The 14508-nt window shown below is 41.5% G+C and overlaps 1 protein-coding gene across 1 annotated transcript; it reads right to left on the bottom strand.

Moving 5' to 3' along the window:
* Window positions 1–9055: 9055 nt before the first annotated feature.
* Window positions 9056–10003, bottom strand: LOC102960570 (olfactory receptor 8S1-like). The gene has a single exon (XM_007073075.2). It carries the CDS (start codon window positions 10001–10003, stop codon window positions 9056–9058), a length of 948 nt encoding a protein of 315 aa, XP_007073137.2.
* Window positions 10004–14508: the final 4505 nt, after the last annotated feature.

Below are 14508 nucleotides of genomic sequence, written 5' to 3'. Positions count from 1 at the left end.
TATTCCATGCCTGCTATCCCATTTCAGACTCTATAAGAAAGGCTAACGTGACATTACCTGTTCATTCATTCATTTTCCTGAACAGTAATTTATTTAGCTTATCCATTCGTTCTTTAATACATCTTTTCCATTAACTTAGCCTTCTAAGTTCTATACATTTATTCATTGATCTTTCTTCCATCTGTCCATCCAAAGCTCCATTCATTCACTCATGAATTTCCTGCTGTATGTCAGGTTATGCTGGACTTAGAGAAAGCCACATTGCAGATACTTACGTTGAACTGCTATATACATGCACATTTCTCTGCTAGATTTTAAGTCAGTCTCATCAAGTATCCAGGGATGACTTATCTTTCTAGACTAGCTCCTTATGCTTCATTTGAAACTTGATATAGCACTCTACATTCAAGTCCTGCTTCTTTATTAAACACCCCTTGGTTGGTATCTTCACACGTTCTTCTGACCAGTCCCTTGACCTCTTAGTCTGCCTTTTATTCTCTAGCTTTGTTCTGACACCAGAGTCTGATGTCGGTATTGCCCAGAGGACTCACAACAAAAAGTTAAATCCTGAAAAACTAGCCGAGTTTTCAGTCTTTGTCATTTTCTTTACTTGGACAAAAAAGTAGAGATGTCTTTTCTCCACTATTAATATTAAACATTCATAAAGATCCCAAGACTCTGAGTCTCACTTAGAAGCTAGATCTAGATGACAGCTCAGTCTGTCCTGTAGGTGGATCTGTAGTTTTAGGATGGCCCAATTTAACTCTGATTCAGCAAACAATGAGAGCAACTTTCAGGACAAAGAGTCCATTTTAAAGAGCCTCTCTCATCTCTGAGTTTGTCAAGTCCTTTCCAATGAATATTTTCTCTATCTTCATTTTTTTAAGTGTTATTTATTTATTTATTTTGAGAGAGGGAGAGAGAAGAGAGAGAGAGAGAGAGAGAATGAACAGGGAAGGGCAGAGAGAGAGGGAGAGAGAGAATCCCAAGAAGGCTCCACACTGTCAGCACAGAGCCTGACACAGGGCTCCAACTCTCGAACTGTGAGATCATGACCTGAGCTGAAACCAAGAGTCAGATGCTTAACTGACTGAGCCACCCAGGCACCTCTGTGTATGGTGATTCTATTTGTTTATGAAACAGTCCTGACACATACCTTTCTTATGGATGAGGAGCTAAGACACAGAAGAGTTGAGTAACTTTCTCAAGATCATAGAGATAGTAAGAGTCAGTTGGAATTTGGGCTCAGGAGCTTTGCATATGACATTGTCATATCCTGTCTAAGGGGATGGGTATCTTGGGTCACTCCTTGGCGAAGGAGCCATATAACATAATACAAAGTACCTAAAGTCTTGTTAGACTCATATATATTTAATTTTTAAAATGTTAGTTAGTTGAACAAATGCTGGGATTGGTGGATTATTGAGAATGAGAAGAGAGAGAGGTCCAGTGTTTCTTTTATTCACCGAATGTGGGGATGTTCTCCATGGCCAAATGCAGATGGGATGGGGTAGGAATTTGGTTACTGAGTGGCAAATGGTATAAAGATCTTTGGATGTCTAGACTCACACCAGGGCTGCGGAGGAGGGATGAATGTAGGAGAGAACTGAAAAGGAACTTTTTGAATCCAGATATTTTTCCTCAAACCTGGTCAGACTCCTGACCCTTTCTCTGTGTGCTTCACATCATAAATATTTACTGGGGTCAAGGGGAGTTAGTAAACGAAAAAAAAAATGAACTTTTTATAGTAGATGTGGTTTGGCATCCTAGAAGAAGAGGGTTTTCTCAGGGTGACCATTATCTGTTGTCTACTCTGATCTACTCTGGTGTGTACTCGCTACTAGCCCCATCCACCTTGACCCCGATGCTTCCACCTGCTGGTCCCAGGTTTCACTGAACTGCTAGAGCCCAGGCCAGGGCAGACTTTGAAGCCAGGTTGCAAGACATGCCAGACCCCCATGTTCAGCGTAACTCACTGAGGGTAGAGAGTTCTTCTCATGTAGCTGGATGGGACAAAGGCCCCAGTGGATGGAAAGAGTGATTTCTGGGTCAGGAAGCTCAGTCTCCAGCAAACAGAAAGCTAATGAGAAGAGAAGAAGGCTGGATTAGGAGAGGGAAGATAGGGACCAGGAAGGAGAGAAGAGCAATCAGAGCGGACATTACCGAGTTCCAGGCTTTTTGTGATTCAGACTTTCTGTCGCTTTGGTCTTTTCATGATGAGATCTCATCTGGACTGGGATGATCTCTATGCCTATGGGAACAAATGTTTCTGTAGCCTAGTTACAGGAAAGGCAATCAGTCCTTTTTTTTTTTTTTTTTTTTTTTTTTCCTGTTTGGAAGTCACAGTGAGAGCAGAAAACTGATTATACCAGAGCTACTCTTAAAGGTAGAAGTTTCAAGATAAGCATTTTCTGAGTTCTGTCTTGCTCCTGCTTTTCTCTCCTACTCGATAGGTGGTAAGACTATCAAATCCTCAACAAAAACTGAAGAGCTTCCCTCCAGTGGTCATAGGCCGCACCACACGGGCATCTTTTTATTTAATTTCCTCTCTGATTTTAAATACTGTCATAGGAGAATCCGGGAAGTGAGTGATTCTCACATAAAACCCTTGAGAAGGGTATATATAGATGAAGCAGTCAGTAATTGGTGAACTGGGCCTGGCAGCCTAGGAGATGAAGGAGCCAATGTCCTTTATTCCCTGAAGTCATAGCTTGAAGCCCAATTTGAAACTCATTAACTAGACAAGTTGAAATTTGTAAAAACGTCAGATGATTCGATTTGGTATGGTCTTTTGGAACTTCTGTGTTGAAGTTATGGTCTAGAATGAAATCACTCTCCCCAAATGTAGCACCTTGGATTATTGAATATTTCATGCTGAAAGAATTTGAGAAATGGCAGGTGCAGGAAGGACTTTCTGATCTTCCCCTGACACAGATCATAAAACTCTCACGTAAGAGGTGCCCTCCCTATACCTGGAAGAAAGGGGCGTCCTTATTTCTAAAGTGAAGGGACACAGAGAGGAATCTGAACAGGCCTTGCTAACTACCCATCCCCATTCTCCTTACTTGCACTTACCATACTTAGCTCACCTTTGTCTTATCACATCTTTCCATGACTTTCCAGTCTTTTTCATAAAAACAGGTTTGTACATTTTGATCAACATGTTCCCATTGTGAGGTGTTAGCTAATCTATGGGGGTAATCAAATTGCAGTATGTATCTGGTGTGTATATATCAGGGGTGTCTGGGTGGCTCAGTTGGTTAAGTGAGTGTCCGATTCTTGATATTAGTTCACTAGGTTGTGATCTTGTGGTTGTGAGATCAAGCCCCGCGTTGGGCTCAGCGCTGAGCGTGGAGCCTGCTTAAGATTCTCTCTCTCCTTCTCTCTGCCCCTCCCCTGGTCACTCTCTCGCTCAAAATAAAGAGACATTTAGGGGCGCCTGGGTGGCTCAGTCGGTTAAGCGGTCGACTTCAGCTCAGGTCACGATCTCGCGGTCCGTGAGTTCGAGCCCCGCGTCGGGCTCTGGGCTGATGGCTCAGAGCCTGGAGCCTGCTTCCGATTCTGTGTCTCCCTCTCTCTCTGCCCCTCCCCCGTTCATGCTCTGTCTCTCTCTGTCTCAAAAATAAATAAAACGTTAAAAAAATTTTTTAAACAAAATAAAGAGACATTTAAAAACAAATTGCAGTATGTAAGTACATTATTATATCAATATGTTATATACTTTAAACTTATACAATGTTACATTTCAATTATATCTCAGTAAACCTGGGAAAATATCCCACTTGAGTTTAACTGTTTCTTCTGGCCTTCATTTTCTTATGAAGATTCCCATGTCATGCAAAACTTAAATAAATTTGTATGGGTTGTGATGAGCACCAGGCATTGTAAGTGCTGAATCACTAAATTCTACACTGAAACTAATATTGCACTGTATGTTAACTCACTGGAGTTTAAATAAAAACTTGAAAAAGAAGAGACAATTTGTGTGCTTCCCTTTTGTTTATTTGTCTTTTGTTCCAGGAGTCCCAGTCATGAACTTAAAAGGGTAGAAGAAAAAGATTTTTTTCCTCCCTACAGGTATAAATATTTGAACTGACTTTAGAAACCTTGGATTCATACGGTGTTTAAGGAATTAATAAGCTTTTTTTCTTTTAATCTTAAGAAATGCTAATCTTGAGAATTCAGGAAGAGGGAAACAGAAAATAATGAACACAGTTACGATACAATCCCTTTGTTTTAATCACTACATTCTCCCCTACTTTTAAGAAAAATTTTCAAACACCCAAATTAAGATATAAAATGAAGCAGTATATTATTAATATTGTCTTGTTTTTTTAGCATGCTAGATAAGATTCTTTTAAAAGGCTAGCGTTTTAGAACAATGTTGTCATTTAAATCTATCATTCGTTACAATTGTTACAGCACTCCAGCCAATGTTAAGGGTTAATTTAAGGGTCAGGGCACTGGGGTGGCTCAACTGGTTGAACGTCTGACTGTTAACTTCAGTTCAGGTTATGACCTCAGGGTTGTGGGATTGAGCCCTGTGTCGAGTTCTGCGAGGAGCATGGAGCCTGCTCTCTCTCTCTCTCTCTCTCTCTCAAGAAAAAAAAATAAACTAAAAAAAATAAGAGTTAATTTAAGGGTTAGCAAATTAACACACCCCTCGCTTGCTCACTTGATCAGTGACAAAACTAATTTACTTTCTTTGAGATTTGCAGACCACTGGCCTTGGGGAATGAAGGACCAGAATTTTCCCAGGTCACAGAGGCCAGAAAGTCTGTTTGAAATCTCACAGGCTTTCTGATTAGCCCAGTAGCAATCTTTTAGCAAAATGTTTTTTTTTTAAGGTGACACAAATGACTTTACCAACCTCCCTTTGCGCATCTGTAGACCTTGCCCTCCTTTGCAGAAAGAACAGAGTACTCTTGCACAACCACCCCTGGGTACCAAGGAACCAGACCTTTTTGCACAATCCTCCCCCGGGCACAAGGAACTAGATAGAACTTCTTGCACAACCTCCAAGCACCGAGATAGCTCTGTAGCTGGCATCATCCAGTCTGCAGGTAATAAAGAAATGTCACAGACCAGAGCACTCCCTGAACTGAGTAAACCCCTTTAAAGATCTCTGGGCCAGGCAGAAACCCTGGCCTTCGGACAAGAGTTTGCCTTCCCCAAAGGTGGCCTGCCTTCCGAATAAAGCTCATATTCCCTTTCAGTCAAAACTTGTCTCTTGAGTATTAATTGGCCTTTCAAGGGACGGGCAGCCAAACATGGGTTTTGGTCACACAATTACTATTTGGTACAGTTATAATATTAAATGTATATTTAGTGCTCATTAAATATGTGTGTGTGTGTGTGTGTGTGTGTGTGTGTGTGTGTGTGTTACAAAGAAAATCACAGGCCCCAAATGGCATCACTTAGCTTAAGGCCCCAAGTCAGTAAACCAAGACTTAATAATCTTGCTGCAGTTTCAACCCCTCAGAAATGTAACCTTTAACCAGTCAACGTGGGAATTTCCTGGTCAGCACTAGGAAATTTACTGAAAGACATCCTAGGTTTCCCCTTGGGAGGGCAACCTTGCCTAAAACAATGGATTCTTTGCTAATAATTTCCTTTTTTCCACTCCCTCTCTACCTTTAAAAACCTTTCCTTTGGGGCGCCTGGGTGGCGCAGTCGGTTAAGCGTCCGACTTCAGCCAGGTCACGATCTCGCGGTCCGTGAGTTCGAGCCCCGCGTCGGGCTCTGGGCTGATGGCTCAGAGCCTGGAGCCTGCTTCCGATTCTGTGTCTCCCTCTCTCTCTGCCCCTCCCCCGTTCATGCTCTGTCTCTCTCTGTCCCAAAAATAAATAAAAAACGTTGAAAAAAAATTTTTTAAAAACCTTCCCTTTGGAGCTCCCCTCTCCTTGGCTGATGGGATGCTGCCTGATTCATAAATCAATTAATAAAGCCAATTAGATCCTTAAAAAAATTCTTTAAAAAAAAATTTATTTATTTTTGAGAGATAGAGACAGAGCATGAGCAGGGGAGGGGCGGAGAGAAAGGGAGACACGGAATCCGAAGCAGGCTCCAGGCTCCAAGCTGTCAGCACAGAGCCTGATGTGGGGCTTGAACTCACAAACGGTGAGATTATGACCTGAGCTGAAGTCGGACGCTTAACCAACTGAGCCACCCAGGTGCCCCAAAAGCCAATTAGATCTTTAAAATTTACTTGGTTTTTGCAGACATCAAATATACATTACACATATACATATCAAAGCACATTAAAGTACTGAATAAAACCAAATCTGATGTCCTTGGGGAGTGTGGCATGGTAACTTAGAAAAAATGCTTTTGCATGTGCAGATTGTTTTCAGAAGGAGGTTATAAAACGCTTTCATGGGGTGCCTGGGTGGCTCAGTCCGTTAGGTTAAGCGTCTGACTTTGGCTCAGGTCATGTTCTCACGGTATGTGGGTGAGCCCCGCCTTGGGCTCTGTGCTGACAGCTTAGAGCCTGCAGCCTGCTTCGGATTCTGTGTCTTCCTCTCTCTCTGCCCCTCCGCTGCTCATGCTCTGTCTCTCAAAAATAAATAAACATTAAAATAAAACCCATTTTCTTTGCACTGTTTGCACGAGGTAGTGAGCTCTTCCATGCAAGTGTGTACTCTTTTCAAAATTTTGTTAACATATTAACTCTTACTATGCTTTTGTGCACTGCAAGCCAAGAGGTAGTCATGAATACCTACAGTTCCTTAGTGGTTCTATGTTACCTCTCTGCCGAGGTTGTTATAAAATATTGTTATTTTGGACACTAATGCAGTTAAGACTATTTCTAGTACTCAAGCAAGAAGCAAAACAGAACAGATTGAAAATGAAACAAAATGTTTGAAATGGGCTGAAACATGTTTGCCTTATATGAAAACCTAAAGTTTGATAATTATAGATTGGGATAAAACGTTTTACAAGAAGAATTGATAATTGGCTAAAATGGCTTAGGCAAATATCCTTTAGGTGGAAAGCCTGCGGAGTCCTGCAAGGGCAGTCTCAGGGCACCGGGACATAAAGAAGTGGGAGATGTGCAGAGAGAGAAGGACCACAGACAGGGCTTTTGGTCCTCCCAAATGGAAAGAGGTCATCATAAGCTTTGGGTAGGAACATATGTCTGTATTTTAGTTTGTTTCATTCATTCATTCATTCATTCAGAGAGAGAGAGAGAGAGAGAGAGAGAAAGAGAGTGCATGAGCGAGTGGAGTAGTGGCAGAGAGAGAGAGAGAGAGAGAGAGAGAGAGAGAGAGAGAGAGAGAGAGAATCCCAGGCTGACAATGCGGAGCCTGACCTGGGGCTTGATCCCAGGAACTGTGAGATCATGACCTGAGCCGAAACCAAGAATTGGATGCTTAACCGACAGAGCCACCCAGGTGCCCCTAGTTTCATTTTAAAGTCCTGGGCCAAAGCCTTTCTTCATTATCAGTCCCAGGCATCGACGCAGTGAATCCCCTATATCCATACATATTCTGGGACAAGGAGATGTTCTACATTTGACAGCTTCTCAATGATCTCCTCTCCAGGCTGACTCTTTCCCCATCTCTATGAAGCACTGTTTGCTCTGCCCACTTCTCTCCCTTCTCTCACTCCTCCCTCTCCGTCCACTTCATTCTAGCTTTGATCCCTTTTATGCCCTATTCTTGTGGTAGGAGTGTTATGTTTATATGTTTACTTGGTGTGAAAGGCAGAATTCTTTTTTTTTTTTTTTAATTTTTTTTTTTTCAACGTTTTTTATTTATTTTTGGCACAGAGAGAGACAGAGCATGAACGGGGGAGGGGCAGAGAGAGAGGGAGACACAGAATCGGAAACAGGCTCCAGGCTCTGAGCCATCAGCCCCAGAGCCTGACGCGGGGCTCGAACTCACGAACCGCGAGATCGTGACCTAGCTGAAGTCGGACGCTTAGCCGACTGCGCCACCCAGGCGCCCCGTGAAAGGCAGAATTCTAAAGATGGCCCTTCAAGATTCCCAGTCTCTTGTTATTCAAACCCAGATCTAGAGACTGCTGTGAAGGGATTTCGTAGATGTAATTAAAGTCCCAGATCAGTTGACCTTAAAATACGAGATTATACAGGTGAGCCTAATCTAATCACAGGAGTCTTTTAGAAGCAGAGTTTTCTCCAGATGGAAGCGGGAGGGGAAATGAGAGATTTGGAGCGTGAGAGGTAGGCGATATACTGTTTTGAAAATGGAGAGGGCCCTGTGAGAAGTGAAGGGGCCTTGATAAGGAGGGAATGACCCCCTGTCAGCAGCCAGCAAGGAAATGGGGACCTCAGACCTACAGTTTCAAGGAGCTGAATTCTGCCAACAACCAGAATGAGCTTAGAAGCAGATTCTTCTCCAGAGCCTGTGGATAAGAGCCCAACCCAGCCAGCAGCTTGATTTCTGTGAGACCTGTGAGACCCTAAACAGAGAACCCAGTCGAGTCTGCCCAAATTTCTGACCTAGAGAACCAGAAGGTAATAAACGGACGTTATTTTAATTTGCTAAAGTTTTGCTAATTTATTATGACAATAATAGAAAGCAATAGAGAACTAGTATACCTGGTAAATTGTGACTTGCCTCTGTTGGCTACATTTTTCTTTCCGCCTATTTTGAGACATTTTACCACCACCCATTCATTATCCTTTCCTCCACCCCCCAAAGCTCAAATCTTTGTTTTCCCTTTCTCAGAGATCCAGGATCTTTTATGCCTATAAAACCTTTCCCCAGGCACATTAATTCAAATTAAACATTCAGGATGCAAAATATTTCAGGGTCCATCTCAATTTGAATGATTTTCAAAAATGTGAATCATGACTTGACATGTCATTAACTAAAACTGTGAAGCTGAGGTTTTCTGATTTACGTGCTCTGTGTCTGAATAGGATTGATTCTGAGCCATGGCAAGCAAAATAGCTTCCAGCACTTTCCTTGGTGATTTTTCAAAAGGGAGCATCAGCAATGCATATTGCAACATGTGACAAAATAGGAAATCAGGAACTTAATGTCAGCCATGAGATTTCTTGCTGCAGTTCTGTTCTGTTTTCTTCATGTTATATCTCTTCTGTGCTGAGACATTGTAAATATTTTATCGTCATTCTCCTCAGAGCTGTTTTCACCTCCTTGTTCTTCCAGCTGTAGATGAGCGGATTCACCAGGGGCGTGATTACACTGTACTGTATGGAGAGGATCAGCTCCAGAGGTGAACCCGAGGTTGGCATGAGATAGCGAAAAATGGCTGAGCCATAGAACAGGCTCACTGCAGTGAGGTGGGAGGAGCAGGTGGAGAAGGCCTTGCTTCTGCCTGAGGTGGAGCCGATGCTCAGGATGGTGGAGACGATGCGAACGTAAGAGAAAAAGATCAGGAGGCAGGTCCCAATGGCATGCAGGAGCGCAGAGCAGAGTAGCATCGCAGAGTTGGTGGAGACATCAGAGCAGGAGAGAGGGAAGAGGGAAGGCAGCTCACAGGAGTAGTGGTGGATGGTTTGAACATCACAGAAGTCCATATTCAAAGCCAGGAGGATGTTCATGAGTGCATCCAGAAAGGCCACAACCCAAGAACCCCACACCAGCCTCTCACATAGCTGTTTACTCATCACCTGGCCATAGAGCAGAGGGTGGCAGATGGCGGCATAGCGGTCATAGGCCATCACTGAGAGCAGGCAAGCCTCAATCCCTGTAGTGGCAAACACAAAGAATACCTGAGCCAGGCAGCCCTCTACTGAGATGGCTTTTCTCTGAGACAGGAGGTTCTCCAGCAGCTTGGGCACAGTGACGGAAGAATAGAAGAGGTCTTGGAAGGAGAGGTGGCTGAGGAAGAAGTACATGGGTGTGTGGAGGTTAGAGTCTGTATGGATCACGAGTATGATCAGCAGGTTCCCCAGCAGAGTCAGAAGGTAAATCATCAGGAACAGAACAAAGAGCAGAGCCTGGACATGGGGGTCAGCAGACAGCCCGAGGAGAATGAACTCTGTGATGCGGCTGTGATTCCCTGAGGCCATTTATGGTCACTGTTCTTTAGAGAAAATTTAGGAAGACCATTAAATTTTCTTCTTTCCATAACAGTTTGCAGAAGGTATTATTCTTTGTTATTCATTCCCTGTATCTTTCCCTATATATCCCTCCTGCCTGGTCTGATCTTCATGTTCATAGCCCTCATATCTGCCTTCGATGGTTCCATGGAATCCTTCTCCTCTCCGGCTCTCTGCGGTGCTGTCTCTGAGCTCTGGATCAGCCCCACTGGACTTTTTCCTAATAAGGCTAATGTGTGGGGGTATGGCGACTACGTAGGCCTACCAGAGAACTGTCCCACGACTAAGTTACACAATCCCGAAGCTAGGTGAGTTCCAGCAGGTGTCTTGGAGAGGCTGATGCAGATCTCTGCTCACATCTATTACCTGGTTTTTACTCCCTTCTTCAAAACCCACCGACGGTTCATTAACTGATTAATGATAGCAAAGTTGTGTTTGCGTAGCTGTTGATCTTGTACAAATGACCTCCGCACATGTTTTCCACTGTGTGTGTGTTTGTACAGGAGATGGTGAGGGAAGAGACTGAACTCATTTCACAGGTGAGAACATTTAAGCCCAGTGATCCTAGAACTTGTCTAGATCCCCACACTGATCAGTTCTTTGAACAGCAAGGAATTGAATCTGCCACATATTCCAGATTCTGAGCTGGAATATCTATTCCAGATATAGAGCTGATCTACTATATGACCTGCTTAGAGAAAAAGCCAAACTCCCTAGTTTGGATTTCAAAGTGTTAATCACCCAAGGTTCTCTAGATGCCCTGCTGCTGAGGCCAGTAGGCATTTCTTGTTCCCCATCACTCTTGTTCTCTCTGATTTGATTTAGGTTGACCTATTTTGTGTTTCTACTAATTGATTTACATCTTATTTATCTTGAAATTCCCACCTTATTTACCACCTGATCCATGAGTTCTTCTTTGACCACTTCCTTCTTTGTTCTCACATAAATCTCTGGGAAAATCATCATGAACCATATTTTTCAGGTGATGAAAATAAAGCTAAATAAGCTAATGTGAGATTCTAATTAATCTCTTTCTAGTCAGGAATCGTAAAACCTTGTCTGCTTCCCTTTTCTGGGTAACAATTCATCAACACATTGTAAGTTCTGCCATTATTTATATTACTAGCTTGCTTTATCACCTAGTTTTGAGTGTGTTGTTTCCTATGTCTACAATGAGAGTGCAGTTTCAAAGGAGGGCAGGAATTATTTTCTAACTCACCTCCCCATCAATATTTAATGGACCTTAAATGAACCATTGTTAATTAAATACAAAAATAAACAAAATTGGACAGATTATGTAGTAAAAACTCTTAGTGATTATCTCTAGGTCCAGAAGGTCAACTTCAGGTCAAGGGCAAAGCATTAAGGGGGCCTGGAATTAGAAGAGAAAGAGAAGACGTGGAATATTTCTCTCCTTTTTGCTGTAATAGACTGAAAGAGGGCTTATTCCTTCTGAAATCGCTAATACCTACAGATATCTGCTTCATAGTGATCACCCCACACTTTGCTTATTTAAGCATCCATCCATCCATCTATCCACCTATCCATAATGTTATTGAACAAAAGTTTTTTGAATCTCTGTTCACTGTAAGGCACTGTGCTGTGCATGCAGTTGAAGACAACTCTCCAGTGTACTTTTGTTAACTGTTGTGTGAATGTACCTACCCGAGTATTACTGAGGTGTGATAATCCCCCTAGCCTGTGTCCTCCTCATCAGATGCAACCTATGGTTGACGTTCATACGCAGACTTTCCTGGGATCTTCATGAGTGCTTTGCTACTATTAAAGTATTCTGATCTGCCCTTTGAACTCCAAATCTTTCTTGGGACCTCTACTTTTTGTGTCTACCACACAAGTCTAATCATAGGACTTCCAATAAAAGGCATAATCTTGCTCAGAAGTAAAATTTCCTAGGCCTTGAACTTCCTCTCCACCCTCCCGTCCCTGATACTATATCTATCAAGTATATACCTCCCAAACTTTGTGCCCTTATTTAGAATGTGTTTCTGAATTACCTCTGAATTCTGTCCAGTGGGTAACCTATAGTCCCAGGGGGTTGTGCCAAACCAATGAAGAAGATTCAGTAATGAAGAAGCACTACCTGCAAAAGTCAGTTTTATCTTTGAGTCCGTAAAACTCTTAATTTTTTTTTGACACATTGCTTTACTTGCTTTTAAAAAATCTGTTATTTTATTTAAATCTTATTTAAACGTACCCAGCAAAAATGCCAATAAATTTTATAAATCATAGTTTGGGTCTTTTAAAAACTAGCAACATAATATGCTTTATGATGACCAAACAACAATACTAAATCTGAGTTGTAGGAGCTGTTAACTTATAATCTGTTTGAATGTTTAGCTTCAAATAAAACTAAAACCCACCACATGCTAATATATTGTCACAAAGTGTTCTCAGAAATGCCCTTTGCCTCACTATGTGTCAGTATTTTTCTGTTTCTTCACTGAGGTATAGAATGCAGCCATATCAGGTGTCAAAGTACTCATTTTAAACTGCCCTATCCTGCTCATTTCAGGAATCCTATTGGATGGAAGACTGATGATATATACCATCCCCTAGCAAGTCCATAACATTCTTTTGAAAGTGAACAACTTCCCTGGATTTTACATTAACAAAATAACACTGTGAACAAAATCCATTCTAGTCAAGACTGTGAACATTTTTAAGAATTTGGTATTCAGTATTGAAATCAGAGAAATTGGTTCAATTCTTTTATGGTGACTCTCTAATATAGACCTGGCTATAAGGACCAATTCTTAGTATGAAAATACTCTAGCATCTACAGAGCATATTAGAGAAGCTGTCCATTGTGGATCCAAAACCTGAAAATTTATCCTGGAATGGGGGCACCACAGTCTATCAGTGAGACAGCTACATCATGTGACTTGATGACCCATCTCACTCTAGGCTCAAAGCATGGACCTTCTGACAAATGATACCTTCTTTCAAAGAAGGACAATGTCTTTATGTTAATCTTTAAGGAAATGATAAGATGCTAATACCAAACTCTTCTCACTTACCTCCCAGAAGAAACACAGTGAATTCAGTTCAGTCCAAAGTTGGAGTGAATGGTTCCAGATCTAAAAATGGTTGTGAATGTAGGGGGTTTGGGGTAGTTCCTGAAAAGGTAGAGGTGGGAAGAGCAACCCAAGGGTTTCTTCCGAGACTGTTTATCAATTTTCCTTGAACTGCACACAGAACAACAACAACAAAAATAAACTCATTTAGCATTCCACGTTTTTTTTCAAAGACCATCTTAACAGAAGTAGAATATAAAGTTGAAATCAAATAGCATCATAAATAATCACTATCTTCCTTTTTGCTGAAATTTCAACACTGGAGATTGCTTTTACCCAAGTGAGTTTATGTCCAAAGTAAAATAAGTTTGGGTAAGGGTTGTACATTGAGATAGTTATGAAGTATCAAGTCTTTAGGTCTAATGATGCCACCAATGTTTTACAAGGTGAGCAGTAGTAGTTAAGGACCAATAATCAAAATATGAGACTTACTTCGGTAGGTGCCTGATACTTGGCCTGGTATAGTTCAACTCAGAAAATGTTGAAGTCTTAATTGATAAGTGAAGTTAGGAGGAGAGAGCTGAAATGCTTCAGTACTTATAGAAGGGGCCTGATGATCGGAATAAATTGTTATAAATATGTATCCCACATTTTTGCATTAATTATTTTAGCACAGATCAGAATGGGAATGGGTAATAATAGAGAAATGAATTCTTTGCACAAATAGGATTGAGGAAAAAAGAGTATATCTTAGGGCACCAATATTTTCTGATATTTTCTGCTAAAATTCATGGAATCCCCTTTCCCAATAATTAACATTCTTCATTGAGTAAACACTGACCTCCTCATTACCTAATAAGAGAACTTGAGGACAAAGGCCCACTGGAACATAACAAGAAATATACACATGCTTTAGGGAGCATTGCTATACAATGGTGTCTGTTAGTGGAATGCGAGGTGAGAAAGTGAAAAGAGGTGTCCCAGAGATGCAGGGAGAGAAGACCTGAGGAGAGATATTAATAAAAGTATAAAGTGACTAGAAAGGATTTGGGAAAAACTTTCAGAAAAATTATAGAAAATATTACCATGCTCCTGTCTTTTCTGGTACTGAAGACATTTTGTAGTTCTTTTTCTACGTAGAACTTATCTGAGGTTCTAAGAATTAATATTTCAATAAAATAACTCCAGGGAAAACAGCAATTTTTATTTTTCCAGTTGGGAGTCACAGTGAGGGCAGGAAGACAGACTGTCCTAGATTTAGATTGTCCTGAAGTCTTGGTCATCCATGTCTCCACTGGCCACAGTGAAAAGATTCTCAGATCCTCAACAAGTACAATTTGGGTAAGAGATTTCTCTCAGATGATCTCGGGCCCGGCTACTTGGTGTCTTTTCATTTAGTTTTCTCTGCGACTAAATACTGTGTTCAAGAGAGTAGTTCTT

This window comes from Panthera tigris, chromosome B4 (assembly GCF_018350195.1).
Source record: "Panthera tigris isolate Pti1 chromosome B4, P.tigris_Pti1_mat1.1, whole genome shotgun sequence".
Lineage (NCBI taxonomy): Eukaryota > Metazoa > Chordata > Mammalia > Carnivora > Felidae > Panthera > Panthera tigris.
Note: the sequence above shows the minus strand (reverse complement) of the source record. Positions and strands in the feature narration are given on the sequence as shown.

Bases quoted from the DNA above. Each gene is read 5' to 3' on its own strand.
- LOC102960570 (XM_007073075.2), bottom strand. From the start codon at position 10,003: ATGGCCTCAGGGAATCACAGCCGCATCACAGAGTTCATTCTCCTCGGG.